Source organism: Lagenorhynchus albirostris, chromosome 7 (genome assembly GCF_949774975.1).
Source record: "Lagenorhynchus albirostris chromosome 7, mLagAlb1.1, whole genome shotgun sequence".
Lineage (NCBI taxonomy): Eukaryota > Metazoa > Chordata > Mammalia > Artiodactyla > Delphinidae > Lagenorhynchus > Lagenorhynchus albirostris.
The window spans coordinates 7,215,222-7,232,593 of NC_083101.1; the positions used below are offsets into that span (position 1 = coordinate 7,215,222).

The 17,372-nt window shown below is 54.5% G+C and overlaps 1 protein-coding gene across 1 annotated transcript in view; it reads right to left on the reverse strand.

Moving 5' to 3' along the window:
• Nucleotides 1-1,345: 1,345 nt before the first annotated feature.
• The window catches only part of MIGA2 (mitoguardin 2), a 28,122-nt gene continuing 12,095 nt past the window's right edge, over nucleotides 1,346-17,372 (reverse strand). The window contains exons 8-16 of the mRNA XM_060154126.1: nucleotides 16,470-16,570; nucleotides 15,759-15,874; nucleotides 14,736-14,808; nucleotides 14,497-14,583; nucleotides 5,726-5,824; nucleotides 5,351-5,485; nucleotides 4,535-4,588; nucleotides 3,490-3,606; nucleotides 1,346-3,271 (exon numbers count right to left, since the gene is read on the reverse strand). Coding sequence (XP_060010109.1) covers nucleotides 3,065-3,271; nucleotides 3,490-3,606; nucleotides 4,535-4,588; nucleotides 5,351-5,485; nucleotides 5,726-5,824; nucleotides 14,497-14,583; nucleotides 14,736-14,808; nucleotides 15,759-15,874; nucleotides 16,470-16,570 — 989 coding nt within the window. The 3' untranslated portion in view covers nucleotides 1,346-3,064. The remainder of the gene's footprint in view (nucleotides 3,272-3,489; nucleotides 3,607-4,534; nucleotides 4,589-5,350; nucleotides 5,486-5,725; nucleotides 5,825-14,496; nucleotides 14,584-14,735; nucleotides 14,809-15,758; nucleotides 15,875-16,469; nucleotides 16,571-17,372) is intronic.

The following is a 17,372-nucleotide window of genomic DNA, read 5'->3' on the forward strand; positions in this document are numbered from 1 at the left end:
AAATATTACATGGAAAATTCCAGAAATAGTTCATAAATTTTAAATTGCACACCGTTCTGAGTAGCATGATGAAATCTCGTGCCATCTCGAGCCATCCTGCTCTGTCCCCTGGGATGTGAATCATCCCTCTGTCCGGCGTACCCATGCTGTATACACTACCTGCCCTTTAATAGCCATCTGGGTTATCAGAATGACTATCACAGCATCACAGTGCTTGTGTGTGAGCAATCCTTACTTTACTAAATGGTCACCCAGCACAAGAGGAGCGATGCTGGCAATCCAGATATGACAGAGAGAAGCTGTCAGGTGCTTCCTTTAAGTGAAAGTTTTCAACTTAGGAAAGGAAAAAAATCATGTACTGAGGTTGCTGAGATCTACAGTAAGAACAAATCTTTTATCCATGAAATTATGAAGAAGGAAAAAGAAATTTGTGCTAGTTTTGCTGTTGCACCTCAAGCTGCAAGTTACAGCCAGTGTGTGATGTGATTAGTTGAGATGGAAAAGGCATTAAATTTGTACAATATTTTGAGACAGACCATATTCACGTAACTATTATTACAGCATATTGTTATAATTGTTCAATTATTCTTGTCATTGATCTCTCACTGTGCCTGATTTATAGAAATTAAACTTTAGGAATTCCCTGGCGGTCCAGTGGTTAGGACTCCATGCTTTCACTGCCGAGGGTGTGGGTTCAGTCCCTGGTTGGGGGAACTAAGATCCCGCAAGCCACGCAGTGTGACCAAAAAATAAATAAATAAATAAACTTTATCATAGGTATGTGTATATAGGAAAAAACGTAGAATATATAGGGTTCAGTACTATCCGTGGTTTCAGGCCTCCACTGGGGGTTTTGGAATGTATCCCCCGCTCACAGAGGGGATTACTGCACTTTTCAAATAAACTTTGTGATGTCTGACCGCCCATGAAAACTTCTGAACACCTGGTAAGCTCAGATCTGCTGCATTCCTGCTCCAGCCCTCCCCTCTGGCTCTTACCCACTCAGCCATTTACAGTGACTGAGAGGCTGAGTCTGCACCCCTGCCGGGTCCCCTGCCTGTATCTTAAGAGTTGTGGACATAGAGGCCCCTGAGCTAAGCGACCTTACCTAGATGCTGCCGGGGCAGGATCCACTCCCAGGCTGCCCCATCCACATCTATGCCCTTAAGCGCTGCAGTGGCACCCTCCCCACCTTCACCCGAGGGACACGTGGCCCTGGCAGGCTGCCGAGCGGCTCATAGCTCCCACCAGGCTGCCTTCCACCTTTGTCCTCCTGGAGCCTCCCCCAAACTGCACCCCAAAGAGCAGGCCCCCAGGAAGCAACAGCCACACGTGCATGGCAGTGTGGAAGGAAATCATTAAATCATTTATTTGACTCTGAGTAAACGTGCACACGCCCTACCGTACAAAAGTGGGGAGCTGCAACAAATCAAGTGCGGGAGGCAGTGCGTGGACGTGTAAACAAAGACAGAATGAAAATGCCGCTTCTGTGTGCATTTCTGGGAGCGAATCAGAGCAGCCGGGGGGGGGGGGGGGGGGCCCAGGCCCAAGATTACATTCACAGCGCGGGGAAGTGCAAATGAACGGAATGTCAGGAGGGAGGGGCTGCCCAGGTCCTTCCCACCCAGGAGGCTGCTCTGTCCAGGGCAGCGACTCCAGAGAAGTGGGTTTGCAGCCAGAAGCACAGTTAGTGTACAGCGGTCCTACAGTCTGGGGGGCAGGAGGGACCACGTTGGGGAGGGACTGGGCTCAGAGATAGTGGGCCCTCTCCCATCCCCCCTCCTTCCCGCCCCCAAGGGCCAGACCACCTCCCGCCCCGGACCCCTCTGCCATTCAGGGGAGGGTGCCCACCCCCGCCGTCTGAGCCAGTCCCAACTCCAGAGTGTGGAGAACCAGGAGTCTGTTTCTCTTGTAGGCCTCTCCACCTGGAAAGGGGCCGACCTCAAAATAAAGTGTTAAGGCAATAAATAAAAGAGCCCATCCCACCTCAGGTGAAAACACTGTAAGAGAAGTGAGTCTACAAATGCCGGCCGGCCTTCCTCTGCAGGACCAGCGGGGAGGCGGGCTCTACACGGCTTGAGAGCATTTGTCATCGAGTTGAAGGCAAAGTGCCAGGCAAGTTTCTTGTCCTGATGCTGGTCCAGCCGCCTACATCCTCTAACCTCCCCTGATGTGGCCCCTGGGCCCCCTCACTCCAGGGGCCCTGCTCCTGGTGACCCGTGGTCAGAGCCTCCAGCTCAGTGCCTAGCACCAGCCGGGGAGTTCCGGGCTCACAGAGGGCGGGGCAGGGGCGAGGGGACCAGCCCCACCTCCTCCGTCTTTGGTGGTGGCAGAGGTAGGTGGGAGGAGAAGTGACGGCCTTTGGCAGGGCCAGGGTATGTCAGAGGACGCTGTCCCGGTTCAGTGCTTGGGTTTGTTCAAGGGCCTGGTCCCCGCCCTGACGTGAACGCAAGGAAAGCGGGCCCGCCTCTGGATGGCCCGGGCCCGCCGCCCACCAAGGTGCCCCCCGGCCACACTCTGTGGCTCCCACCCTCCCATCTCTGGAGCAGCACATTCTCTCGGGTGGCAGCAGGCCGTCAGGACTGGCCGGGCAGATGCCTGGATCTGAGACTGTCCAGCCCAGGTTCCTCCACTGCAGCGCCCGGCCACCCCCTCTTTCACCTCCACCCTCCCAGCCCCACTCAGCAGCCCTGGGGTGGCAGGGGGTTTTGGGCACCCACCCCCGGGGCATCCCATCTCTGCCTGTCCTGATTCTCCTCACAATCCCTCAGGCCCCACTGGCCACTGGTCCAGCCTCTGCTTTCCCACGAACAGCTGAGGCGGGCCCCTCGGGGCTCCACGCCGCTCAGAGGAAGTTTATCCCCTGGGCCTCGGGGATTCCAGGTGATGGAGGTTGGGGTGGGGGCAAGGTCAGGGGCGAGCACCCTTGGCCACCATGGCCTGGGCTCTGCCACTGCTGACGGCCAGACACCCAGGCCTCCAATGCCAACCCCAAGGCCTTCTCTCTGCCATCAGCCACGTGAATGAGGACCAGCCAGCCACTCCTGCCGGTCCACACCCACCGCTACTGCAGCTCCTCTGGGGGCCCGTTATCTCGGGGCAGCACACCGTTCAGGCCAATGCTGCTGGCCACCGGCGCCCCCAGGTAGCCGAGCAGGATCTCGCTGCGGCGCCGGGACAGCTGGAGGATGTCGTCCGCCAGCGCCGGCACCGATGTGTAGCGCACGTTGTCCAGGTCGAACATGTCCCTCAGGTACTGCACGATCTGGTGCTGGGGGAGAGGGCAGGTGTTGGGCCTGGGCCGGGGCCCCTGCACCCCCCGCGCTGAGGTCGTCCGGGCCACCCAAAGCCTCTTCCTTCACCACTGGAGCCCTGACCCAGCCCCTTCTGTCCTCAGCTCCTGCCCTCCCGGGGCTTCCTCTGGACCCACCCAGGTCAGGCTCCCAGTGGAAGGAGCACAAGCTCTCAGACATGGAGCTCCCTGTTTACCTTAAAGAAAGCACAGACTTCAGAGAGCTGAGGCTTGGGTCCGAGGAAACCGAAGGCTAGGACGGGGCTAACGTGCTCCGATACGGAGTAGAAATGGGAGATGAAGCCATCAGGCACCTGTGGAGGGTGGCAAGGCTGAGGGCTGGGACCCAGGCAGGGTGAGGCAGCCAGGCCCTGGGGTCGTATTAAGAGCCGGGGCTTCTTTACTGTCCTTGCTAGGTGAGGCCGGGCAGGTGACTGGGGCTTTTTGGTTTTTTTGGCCACACCACGCGGCTCACAGGATCTTAGTTCCCCGACTAGGGATTGAACCCAGGCCCTGGCAGTGAAAGCGCCGAGTCCTAACCACTGGACTGCCAGGGAACTCCCATGACTGGGGCTTTCGAAGCCCTGGTTTTCACCTCTGCAGAATAGGGGCAACCTTGGGGCTGTGGTGAGGGCTGCGCGAGCGGCCCGGGGTGCGCTCAGCACAGGAAGTGCCCAGAGCATGTGGCAGTGGCAGATGGTATCAGCTGGGCAGCAGAGCCGGGCTGGCAGAGGGGAACAGTGGATCGCAGCAGCCCGGAAAGTGCCGCCGGTCGCCGCCTGGGAGAGCAGGTAATGCAGCCCGATGGGCGGGAGGGAGGCTCTGCCTGCCCCGCCGAGACGCCTCCGCCAAGCCAACCACCACTGCTCTGCACGTGCCCTTCCTCCCTCTGAAGACACCCTTTCCCCGCTTTTGATTCCTTTGACGTTTCACAGTGGCCTGCTCTGTGATGCGCCCTGGGTGGGAAGATGAAACAGATCTACGTGTGCCTTTGAGGCCCTCCTGGTCAAGGGAGCAGTAATGGCAGGACAGGGGGCCGGTGCTGTGACAAAGGCCAAAAGGTGCAGCAGGGCCTGGGGGCTCAGTAAGACCTCCCTGCACGAGCCCCATTCCTCTGCCCAGCCCACACGTCCTGCCCCTATACCGGGGTCCAGCACACACCAAAGGCAGGGTCAACTGAGCTAGGCACCACACCCAAGGCCCCCACGTGGCGCTCCCCAGGGGCCCTGTCAGCTCACTCACCATCAGCAGCCTCCTCTTGGCTTTCAGGACAGACCAGCAAGCAGTGGCCAGGGCCTAAATCAAAGATGGGAACCCCCGGGGGGTCAGACTAACAGGCCGGGCCGGCAGCCGCAAGCCACCCCCAGTCCAGGACCAGGCCCTTACTCCCAGCTCATCCCACCCCAAGCAGGGAGATAGGGACGGCTGTCTGAGCTCTGTCATCTCCCTGCCCTCAATTAGGAGTCAGGCGCACCTGAATCTGAATCCTACTCTAACCCTTACTGGGCGGCTCCCTGGACTAGCCACCAGTCTTCTCTGGGCCTCAGATTCCTCCTCTGTGAAATGGCCGTGACTCAGCAGCCCCACCTCACTCAGTGACTGTGGGGATCCATGGTTACTGCCTGTAAAAGACCCGCCCCACCCCTCTCCAGACCACCCCCATGGCACACAGCACGGCCACCCTGCAGGGGCCCTGTGCTCAATGCTCTCTTGCTGTACCCCTTTTTTCTTTCCCCCGTATTTTAACTTATTTAATGCATTCAAATGGAACAGAATGAATGGCAGCCCAGAAATGAGTAGACTGCCTAAGTGAAACCACAGTGCAGAAGGGAAGTGCACGTCCCTCCGTGCTACACTGGTCAGAGGAGAGCAAGGGGATCCTGTGGGAAGTTCTCCAGGGCAGGGGACTGGTGTGCCCAGCAGCCCTGGATCACAGCGGCGGGCAGCATCCCAGTGGCGTGACTGCTCCCTGATGGGTGGGGAGCCAGCCTTGGTGCCCAGGCGCACGCGTGGGGTCACGTGAGCGTGTGTGTGCCTGGGAGTGGGGCGGCCACGCACCGTCTCCTTGAAGCTGTCTGACAGCCAGCGGTTCCTCAGGACGGCGAGCACCGAGGACGGGGGGTTTTCCAGGTCCTCGAAGGCGTCCATGAGGATGAAGTCCAGCACGATGTCGAAGAAGCTCATGCACACCACCTGCGGGGGGCAGCAGTGCTCTGAGGGCAGAGCGGGTGGGGACACCGGGCTAAGCAGGCACACCAGGCGGTGTGAGGAGGGGCCTGGGGCAGGCAGGGCAGGAATGGGGGCTTCTCGCAGCCACGGAGCCATCTCGGAGCCTCGGAATCAAGGCAGGGCTCCTACAGGCACCTCCACCCGGTTCGAGGAGCTCAGGTGCAGGGAACCCCAGGACACCGAGGCTCAGCACAAACAACTCACCCCTCGGCCCTCCAGCTCCAGCCGCGTGGTGGCCCAGGTCTCCGGCCGCAGGGCGTAGCTCAGCATCTCCTCGTAGCTCTCCAGGAAGCCTTTGGGGCTCTGGGGGGAGAAGCAGAGCTTGTTTTGGCCGTGGGAGAGGCCCCAAGATGCAGCTGGACTGGACCCACAGGGGCAAGCTGGCCTGTGCAAGAGGGACACACCAAGGCTGGGCCGAGGCCAATCCCTGAGTAGCAGTCATGGAGAGAATGGGGCAGGAAGTGTCCTGTGCCCGCCTCCACACACCTCTGCGGCACCCAGGGCACGTCCCGGAGGGATGCAACACCAGGGGCGCCCAGCAATGTCTCACACCAGCTCGTTACTGAGCAACGGACCGCCTTCCAAAAGATGTGCACATGCCACAGAAGGCACTCGCTTTGGAAGGATGCGCAAGGGTGTGAGGTCGAGCCAGCCGCCAAAGTTTCAGATCTCTGCAATCATCGGCCTCACTGGTGAAACGGGAGAAGCTACAGCCCAACGCTTGGGGCTACTCTGGGGGAGTCAATAAGCTCGTTTGTGTAACACAATCAGGCAATAAATAGTGTATAGGACTAATGCTGCCAGGAACGGAGATGGTCAGCACACAGGAGGAATTCTTCACTCTCTGGGACTGGGAGGCTTAGCTGGGGCTTATGACAAAGTTTGCAGACACAGGTGTAATTCACAGACGTGGAAAGCTAGTACGTGCCAGGGCTGATCTAACGTGGATCAACTCATTTAATTCATACAGTCCTATGAGGGATGGTCCAATATTGTGCCCATTTTACAGATATGAATCCTGAGGCTTCAGATCATTGATATGCCCAAGAGCCTGGCAGAGTGGAACTGACACAGAGCAGCAGGGGCAGGTTGATGCCATTTATAAGAACCACAGGCAGAGGGGGCACTGGATGGATGTTCACCAAAATGTGAACAGGGTGGCGTTGGGGACAATTTTTTTGCATCATCTTAGTTTTTTCTACAATTAGCATGAGTCTTTTTTTTTTTTCTGATGCTGAGATTTTGACATTTTGACTTTCCTGTTACTTTTTTTTTTTTTGCGGTACGCGGGCCTCTCACTGCTGTGGCCTCTCCCGTTGCGGAGCACAGGCTCCGGACGCGCAGGCTCAGCAGCCATGGCTCACGGGCCTAGCCGCTCCGCGGCATGTGGGATCTTCCCGGACCGGGGCACGAACCCGTGTCCCCTGCATCAGCAGGCAGACTCTCAACCACTGCGCCACCAGGGAAGCCCAGCATGAGTCATTTTTATAATCTTTTCTTTTTTTTTTTGGCCATGCCACATGGCTTGTAGGATCTTAGTTCCCCGACTGGGCGTTGAACCCAGGCCATGGCAGTGAAAGCCTGGAATCCTAACCACTAGGCCGCCAGGGAACTCCCATTTTTATACTCTTTTAAAACTATTTTCATTAAGTTTTAAAGAGAATTTGCTAGGATGACCCTGGGCTGTGCCTTAACCTCCCCAAGCTTCAGTTTCCTCATATGTAAAAGTTGACAACGAAGCTGAAGATGTGGGCTGGCCCTTGCTGACACTTTTGATGGCCGCTGGCATCAGCTCGTGACATCCCCAGGACACGCCCATCTACACAGTAGGGGACTGAGGCTTGGGGAGGCTTCACGTCTGGCCCCAGGCATAGCAAGGAGGTGGCCTGATTCCACAATTCCAGAGCCTGGTGTGTGCAGGGGCTGGCGTCTTCCCAGACAGAGGCCACCGCAGCTCTGCTGCCTAGAAAAACCTGACAGGGCTGTCAGTTACCACTCAGTCCAGGGCTGGGAGTGGGGTCTGGCGCTCAAGAGCTGCTAGATAGCCAGCCGAGCCTCTTCTTGATTTCTTAATCAAAATCAAGCCAAGGACTTCCCTGGTGGCGCAGTGGTTAAGAATCCACCTGCCAATGCAGGGGACAGGGGTTCAATCCCTGGTCCGGGAAGATCCCACATGACATGTCACAGAGGTACTGAGCCTGTGCTCTAGAGCCCCTGAGCCACAACTACTGAGCCTTCGAGCCACAATGACTGAGCCCACACGCCACAACTACTGAAGCCTGCGCACCTAAAGCCCGTGCTCCGCAACAAGAGAAACCACTACAACGAGAAGCCCGTATGCAGCAATGAAGACCCAACGCGGCCGATAAACAAACAAATAAATAAATAATAAATAAATAAAATCAAGCCAAGTCCTGTAGTGGTGCAGAGGCCAGAGAGAAAAAAGCCGAGCCTCTGGGCCCTTCTGGGAGCACCCGCAGAAATCGGCCATCCACTAAAGCCCCTGACACCTGCTGTAGCCTCACTTGCCCTTCTTCACTTGTTCGTCCTTTCACCCTCCTGGGGAGGCCACAAAGAACAGGCTAAGGGCATGGCTGGGCTCAGGCTGACTGGGGTTCAAATCCCGGCTCCACCCTAACCTTGCTTAGTGACCGGGCAAGCCCCTCTACCTCCCCAGGCTCACTTTCCTTTTCGGCCGAGCAGATGGAGACATCAGGATCAAATGAGCTACCGGAGGTGACAAAATGTGAGTGAAGCACCAGGCTCGCTGTGCTGCTCGGCAAACGGCAGCTGCTGGGAGGATAATGAGTCCCTCAGAATCTGCAAAAGATTAGGTCCAGGACCTTTGCAGGTACCAAATCTAGATGCTCAAATCCCTTTTATAAAAGGGCACAGTATTTGCATATAACCTAAGCACGTCCTCCCCTGCACCTTAAATCATCTCTAGATTACTTATAACACCTAGTACAACGTAAAGGCTAAATAAATAATTTGCTGGTGCATGGCAAATCCAAGTTTTTGCCTTTTGGAATTTTCTGGATTTTTTTTTTTTTTAGTATTTTTCAGTCTGAGGTTGGTTGGACCCACAGATGCAGAACCTGCAGACGCGGAACCCATGGATACGCAGAGCCAACAGTATTCACGTTCATGGAGCAGCTGCCCTGTGCCAGGCCCTGGGCTGGGCACACACCTGGGCCAGAAGAGCGGGGCTTCTGGCCCTCGTAGGAATGAGGATGCAGGGTGATGGGGCCATACTGGGCAGGATGCGCCCAAGGGCTCTCGGGACCCAGGGGACAAGTCAGGTGAGGTTCTCCTGGGGAAAGAGCTGGGATTCAGAAGGCAGGTGACCAAGGAAGAGAAGGAGGGAGTGGGACAGGGACTTCAAGAGACTGGTAATGTGTTCCACCTTCTACCCTGGGGGCTGGTACACAGGGGTTCATCTTTCCATTCATTAAATCCTACTTTTTATTTATTTATTTATTATTTATTTAGTTTTTATTTTTTATTTTTTTGGCGTTATACGGGCCTCTCACTGTTGTGGCCTCTCCCATTGCGGAGCACAGGCTCCGGACGCACAGGCTCAGCGGCCATGGCTCACAGGCCTAGCCGCTCTGCAGCATGTGGGATCCTACCGGACCGGGGCACGAACCTGTGTCCCCTGCATCGGCAGGTGGACTCCCAACCACTGCACCACCAGGGAAGCCCAAATCCTACTTTTTAAAAAAAATTTATTTATTTTTGGCTGCGTTGGGCCCTCGTTGCTGCACGCGGGCTTTCTCTAGTTGCAGCAAGTGGGAGCTGCTCTTCATTGCAGTGGCTTCTCTTGTCACGGAGCATGGGCTCTAGGCACGCAGGCTTCAGTAGTTGTGGCACGCAGGCTTCGGTAGTTGTGGCTCGTGGGCTCTAGAGCACAGGCTCAGTAGTTGTGGCGCACGGGCTTAGTTGCTCCACAGCATGTGGGATCTTCCTGGGCCAGGGCTCAAACCCGTGTCCTCCGCATTGGCAGGCAGATTCTTAACCACTGTGCCACCAGGGAAGTACACATCCTACCTTTTGATACTCTTATGTGCGTATTTTACAACAAGGTAACTAACGACAACAAAAAGAGTTGAGGAACAGCGTTCCAGGTGCTGAGCGACCAGCATCTGCAGAGGCCAGATCAGGGAGGAAGTCTGTGAGCACCAGAAGCCCTGAGGCCACAGAGCAGAGCTTGGTCTTTACACCAAGGGCAGTGGGAGCGAGGGTGGGTTTTAAGCAGTTGGGTGATGTGTTAGAGGTGACATTTCAGAACCATTACCTCACATTACGCCCAGCCCATGAGGAGGAAGGACTCAGAGGAAAGAGGCGGGTTCAAGAGCTTTGCTCAAACCCATCAAAAAAAAAAAAAAAAAGAAACACAAGCGGCCAAATAAACATGAGAATGTATGCAACCTTGTTAATAATCCAACAAACATAAAGTAATGGATGAAACAAAGATGAAAAAGATTACAGGGACTTCTCTGGTGGTGCAGTGGTTAAGACTCCACGCTCCCAATGCAGGGGGTCCAGGTTCAATCCCCGATCAGGGAACTAGATCCCACATGCATGCCGCAACTAAGAATTCGCATGCCACAACTAAGGAGCCCTGGAGCCGCAACTAAGGAGCCTACCTGCCGCAACTAAGACCCAGCACAACCAAATAAATACATACATACATAAATAAATATTAAAAAAAAATGACAGGCAGGCCTCGTTGAGACTGCAGGTCTGGTTCCAGACCATCCCAACACAGTGAATAAAGCAAGCTGCATGGATTTTTTTGGTTTCCCAGTGTGTATAAACGTTATGTTTATACTACACTGTAGTGTATTAAGTGTGCAATAGCATTATGTCTAATAAGACAATGTACATACCTTAATTCCAAAATGCTTTATTGCTAAAAAACACTAACCATCATCTGAGCCATTGGTGAGTCATAATCTTTGTGTTGGTGGAAGGTCCTGCCTCCATGTTGATGGCTGCTGACTGATCAGGGTGGTAGTTGCTGAAGGCTGGGATGGCTGCGGCAATTTCTTAAAAATAAGACAACAGTGGCGCTTCCCTGGTGGCGCAGTGGTTAAGGTTCCGCCTGCCAGTGCAGGGGACATGGGCTCGAGCCCTGCTCCGGGAGGATCCCACATGCCATGGAGCAACTAAGCCCGTGCGCCACAACTACTGAGCCTGCGCTCTAGAGCTCACAAGCCACAACTACTGAGCCCGCGCGCCTAGAGCCCGTGCTCCGCAACAAGGGAAGCCACCGCAGTGAGAAGCCGGCACACCGCAATGAAGAGTAGCCCCCGCTCACAACTAGAGAAAAGCCCGCGCACAGCAACAGACCCAACGCAAACAAAAAAATTAATTAATTAATTTTAAAAAAGAAAAAGACAACAATGAAGTTTGCCACATCTACTGACTCTTCCTTTCACAAACGATTTCCCTGTAGCGCGCAGTGCTGTTTGATGGCATTTTACCCACAGAACTCCTTTCAAAATTGGAGTCAATCCTCTCAAACCCTGTTGCTGCTTCGTCAACTATGTGTATGTAATATTCTAAATCCTTTGTTGTCATTTCAACAATCTTCACAGCATCTTCAACAAGAGTAGATTCCATCTTGAGAAACCACTTTCTTTGCTCATCCATAAGAAGCAATTCCTCATCCATTCAAGTTTTATCATGAGGTTGCAGCAATTCAGTCACATCTTCAGGCTCCACTTCTCATTCTAGTTCTCCTGCTATTTCCACCACACATGCCGTTACCTCCTCCACTGAAGTCTTGAACCCCTCAAAGTCATCCAGGAGGGCTGAAATCAACTTCTTCCAAACTCTCGTTAATGTCGATATTTTGACTTCTTCCCACTAATCACAAGTGTTCTTAATGGCAACCGAAATGGTGAATTCTTTCCAGGTTTTCAATTTACTCTGCCCAGATCCACCAGAAGAATCACTATCTATGGCAGCTGTAACCTTACAAAAGGTATTTCTTAAATAATAAGACTTGAAAGTCAAAAATGATTCTTTGATCCACAGGCTACAGAACGGATGTTGTGTTAGCAGGCATGAAAACATCAATCTTGTACATCTCCATCCACCTTGGGTGACCAGGTGCATTGTCAATGAGCAGTAATATTTTAAAAGGAATCTTTTTTCCTGGGCAGTGGGTCTCAACAGTAAACCATGTTGTAAACGGATGTGCTGTCATCCAGGCTTTGCTGTTCCATTTATAGAGAACAGTCAGGGTAGATTTAGCATAATTCTTTTTTTTTGTTTTTTTGCGGTACGCGGGCCTCTCACTGTTGTGGCCTCTCCCGTTGCGGAGCACAGGCTCCGGACGCGCAGGCTCAGCGGCCACGGCTCACGGGCCCAGCCGCTCCGCGGCATGTGGGATCCTCCCGGACTGGGGCACGAACACGTGTCCCCTGCATCGGCAGGTGGACTCTCAACCACTGCGCCACCAGGGAAGCCCCAGGCTGTCTTCTGAAGCCAGGCATTGACTTCTCCACTCGAACAATGAAAGTCCTAGATGACACCCTCTTCCAATAGAAGGCTAGTTCGTCTACACTGAAGATCTGTTGTTTAGTGTAGTACCTTGATTAATTCATCCACACTTAACTGTTTCACCTTGTACTTTTATGTTATGAGACGGCTTCTCTCCTTAAACCTCATAAGCCAACCTCTGTCAGCTTCAAACTTTCCTTCTGCAGCTTCCTCGCCTCTCTCAGCCTTCACAGAATTGAGGAGAGTCAGGGCCTTGCTCTGGATGAGGCTTTGGTCTAAGGGAATGTTGTGGCTGGTTTGATCTTCTATCCAGGCCACTCGAACCTTCTCTGTATCAGCAATAAGGCTGTTTTGCCTTCTTATCATTCATGTTCACTGTCATGTGTTCACTTAATCGCCTTCAAAACTTTTCCTCTGCGTTCTCAGCTTGGCTAACTGTTTGGCACAAGAGGCCTAGCTTTTGGCCTGTCTCAGCTTTCAACATGACCTCCTCTCTAAGCTTAACCATTTCTAGCTTTTGATTTAAAGTGCGAGACATGCGACTCTTCCTTTTATTTGAAAACTTAGAGGTCATTGTGGGGTTATGAATTGGCCTAATTTCAATACTGTGGTGTCTCAGGGAATAGGAGGCCAAGGAGAGGGAGAGAGACAGGGGAAAGCCAGTCGGTGGAGCAGTCAGAACACACCCAACATTTATTGATTAAGTTCGCTGTCTTGTATGGGTGTGGTTTGTGGCACCCCAAAACACTTACAATGGACGTGGATGGACCTAGAGAGTGTCATACAGAGTGAAGTTAAGTCCGAAAGAGAAAAGCAAATATCATATAATAATGCGAATATGTGGAATCTAGAAAAATGGTACAGATGATCTTATCTGCAAAGCAGAAATAGAGACACAGATGTAGAGAACAAATGTACGGATACCAAGGGGGAAAGGGGTGGGGTGGGAGGAACTGGGAGACTGGGATTGACACATATACATTATTGATACTAAGTATAAAGTAGACAACTGATGGGAACATACTGCATAGCACAGGGAACTCTACCTAAGGCACTGTGGTGACCTAAATGGGAGGGAAGTCCAAAAGGGAGGGGATATCCGTCTGTGTATGGCTGATTCTTTTTTTTTTGCAGTACACGGGCCTCTCACTGTTGTGGCCTCTCCCGTTGCGGAGCACAGGCTCCGGACGCGCAGGCTCAGCGGCCACGGCTCACGGGCCCAGCCACTCCGCGGCATGTGGGATCTTCCCAGACTGGGGCATGAACTCGCGTCCCCTGCATCGGCAGGCGGACTCTCAACCACTGCGCCACCAGGGAAGCCCTGGCTGATTCATTTTGTTGTGCAGTGGAGGCTAACATAACACTGTAAAGCAACCATACTGCAATAAAAATTAATAATAAAAAAAATTACAACAGTAACATCAAAGATCACTGATCACCATAACAAATACAATAGTGATTAAAAAGTTTGAAAAATGGCGAGAATTACCAGAATGTGACAGAGACATGAAGTGAGCCAATGCTACTGGAAAAACGGCACCAACAGACCTACTCGACACAGGGTGGCCACAAACCTTCAACTTGTAAAAAAAAGCACAATGAAGCCAAAAGACACACAATGAAACGAGGTATGCCTGTACTGATATCCAGTATTGGCCAAGATGTACGGAGACACAGCCTTATACTGCCGAGAGGGGCTCAAGTTGTTAAGGTATTTCGGAGGGTAAACGGGCAAGATCTGCCAGCCTTGGAAACATCTGTGCCCAAGACGCGGCCTTTGCCACACCTGGGCTTTGCCCCACAGAAAATCCCACCGGTACCGAAAGAGGACTGATTATAAACAGACTGAGTATAATAGCGGTGTCTGTGATTCTGGAAAAGTCAGACACAACCCAAATGTCTGTCCCTGGGAGGACCAGAGCCGACCCGCCCGACACAATACTACACAACTGGTCCATCTACTGACACGGAAAGATGGACGAGATGGACTCTTACAGAACAAAATAAAGCTGCAGAACAGCCCGTAGAACACAAACCAAGCTTCGGAAGTTAAACTACAATGTTCAAAGATTAGAGTCTATGGAACCGAGTAGGAGGACATATATCAGAACGTGCGCAAGTGGGGTTCCCCTGGCAAGTGCGGTTCCCGGAGACCCTGTACGGTTTGCATCTCATAATCGGCGAACTTTGTAAAACTGCGTCATGCTGTAATCAGAAATAAGAGGCAAGACAGATCCGTATTTTTCAGAATTAGCACAGGGAGCAAAAAAACCCCAACCCTTTCCCTGCTCTCCTATGGCCTGCAGGATGAAGTGAGAGCTCGTCAGCTCGGTTTTAGATTGGGTTTTTTCTTTTTCTTTCTTTTTTTTTTTAACAGAACTAAATAAAAGTTAGAAAGATACAAAAAACAAACAACGCAGGGGGAAGAAGAGCCGAAAAGAGAGCCCCCCACTCCCTGCTACCTTCTCAGCCTTGGTCATCAGGCCCGTCACCATCTGTCGGCCAACCTCGCCGAAGAAATACTGGTGACTCTTGTCCTCCAGGAGGCCCTAAGGGGTGAGGAGGGAGGCGGTGAGCTGACAGGCTGGCGGCCCCCCCAAACCGTGGACAGGGCAGCACCGTGGGCTGGGCAGGTGGCCATCCACGCAGAGGAGCCTGCTTGACTGCCCCCATCCCCCCAGCGTGCCCAGACCGCACCCACCTCGAAGGCTTGCCGCACACAATGCAGCTTGGCCAGAAAGTCCTGGTCACTGTAGCAGCCCAGCAGTTCTGTCCTGAGGGGAAGCACAGAGTCACAGCACCTGGGCCCCAGCCAGCAACACCCCCGTGGGGTCAGGGTGGAGCCCTGGGTGGCCCTGCCTCCACCTGGTAGTGTGACCTCGGGCAGGTGGCTGCCCACCTCTAGGCCTCAGTTTCCCCCAAACCCGAGGAAGGGGCTGACAGGATGCTCCCTGAGGACGGGCTGCCTCGATGGCACTGGGTGCCCCTGGCAGGTGTGGTCACTGGGGGTCGGGCTGACCTCGGCCTCCTTTAGGCCCCAACCAGCAAAGGACCCTCTCTAGCAAAGGACCAAAATGGCCAAATTGCTCCCAAGGCCAGGGCAGGGCTTTCTGGGGCAGCTAGAGGTGCCCTGATCTGGGCACTTTATCCAAATCCCCAAGGCTTCAGCTGGGGCCTTTGGCCATTTTCAGTCAGTGAACTTTAAACACACATACTTAAATCTGGGACTCATGACCATCATACAGAACAATTAATTTAAGGTGGATAAGAGCCCTCAATATACCACACAGGAGAAGACTGAGGCTAAGAGAAGTCAGGAGACTTGTCCAGGGCCACACGCCACAAAGTAGCAAGACCTGGAGAGAACCGGGGTCTGTCTGTCTCCAAAGCCTGGCTTCTGGACGGCTCCTTAAAGGAGTGTGTCAGAACACAGGGCTTAGGGACAGCGCCCACCGTACTTCCATGATTGGACCCCTTAGAACATGTACGAATGATTGTTATTTTAATTACTTATATTAATTAGTTATTGTCATCGTCAACCCTAAACCTGCCTGTCTTGTACCGGGGCAATCCTAGGGTCTCCAAAGCTGGGGCAGGAGCCATGGCCAGACCATCCCATGCTCAGCCTGGCTCAGCTGGGTCCCCACCAAGCCCTGCTGGCTTCCCCAGCCTCCTCCAAGGGGACAGCCCCCCCCGCACCTGCCTCCTTCCCTCCCATGCTCACCTGAGGGTCCGGCAGGGCACTCTGCCCTCCTTCACCAGCTGCAGGGCCTCCTCGTAGGCGGCGGCAGGCCTGGAGAGTGGGCTCGGGTAATCTCCAACCTGCAGGGACTCAAAGAGCTGGGGAGAGGGTGGAAGCCTGTGTCAGCAGCATTGGCAGGTGGGGGCGGAGCCTTGGGGTGGGTCAAGGGCACCTGCCCAGGGGACTTCTGGCGGAGTACGCCCTAGGGGCCAACACTTCACAGGGAACAGCAGGAATGCTGGCTGAGGGCAGAGGCCCGGGTTTGAGTTCTACTCTGGCTCTCAGCATCCCCATCCCGGGTGCCCTTCCCAAAGGGACCATCTACTGGACACACACCCGTGTCCTCCCATCCCAGGAAAGGACAGCCACCTGGCACACGTGGCCACGGTAGGAAACTAACCAAGCAATGAGCACTCGGTCTGGAGAAGGGAGAGGCCGGCGTGGGCTGGAGCTGCTGGGGACGGGGACCCCTGCCCTCACTCATAGGACCTACGACCCCTGGTTTCTCAGGCTTCCCCATTCCAGCAACACTGAAGAGTCCCCCGGGGAGCAGCACTGGCGACCTCCAGATTCTGCTCCCATCAGAGGAAACGCCTTCACCTTCCCACAACCCAGTGCTCGCCCGCCAAGGAGCCGCGCGGGAGCCCCGGCCTTCACCCCTCTCCCCGCAGCCATCCCCCCAACCCACGCCACCTCAGTGGCGGAGAAGAAGGAATCCTCCGAGGTCAGGCTGTCCTCATGGTCCGCCCGCAGATGCAGCGAGCCCTCGGTCAGGGGCAGCATGAGGGTCCGCTCTGGGCAGAGAGGGAAGGGAGGGGCTGAGCTGAGATTCCTGAAATCACGATCGAGCTAAATGTACACCAAGCCTCCCAACGCCCGATTCTGGACGAATGACGCCGATGGTAGCAAAGCTCCTATTTTCTGTGCTCACGTCAGGGGACCTGCCACGTCCGCACCGCCTGACCCTGAGGCCTGTGGGCCCTGAGCTCTGAGGGCAGGCTGTGCTGTGCTGTGTGGCCCTGGGCAAGTTGCTCCCCCTCTCTGACAAGCTGAAACGGCCTCTGATGCCAAAGGGCCCCTCACTCAGCACTTCCATCCCACCCGCTCAAGGGCGAGGGGTTCTGGACACTCAAGGGGACTTGGGAAAGGTTCACAGCCCTGAATGCCCCACCAGCCTTCTCTGTCACACGGGGAGGCCAGAGGAAGTGGGACTGCTCGGACGGGGACAGAAGTGGAAGATGTGTCACCCTGGCCAGCCCTCACTGGGCCTGTGTCATCACTGGAAGAGCCAGGGAGCCCGGCACTCAGTAGTCTGATGTTGCCCCCTGGGGGCGGACAGCCCCCAGGGAAGGGCCCTGGGGGGTCACAGTCACCACACAGGGTCTGGCACGGAGCAGGCACTAGGAGAACATGGGCTGCTTGGCTGAATAACTTCATTCCATCTCAGTGATGTCACACCCCTTGACCTCAGTGGGCAGGGCAACGGCACAGGCTAACCTCCACGTGAGCCACCCTCCGCCCACCCGGTGCCCGCAGAATAGGGCTCAAACCAAAGGCCTGGAACAGCCAGCAGGGGAGATGTTGACATACAAGCCC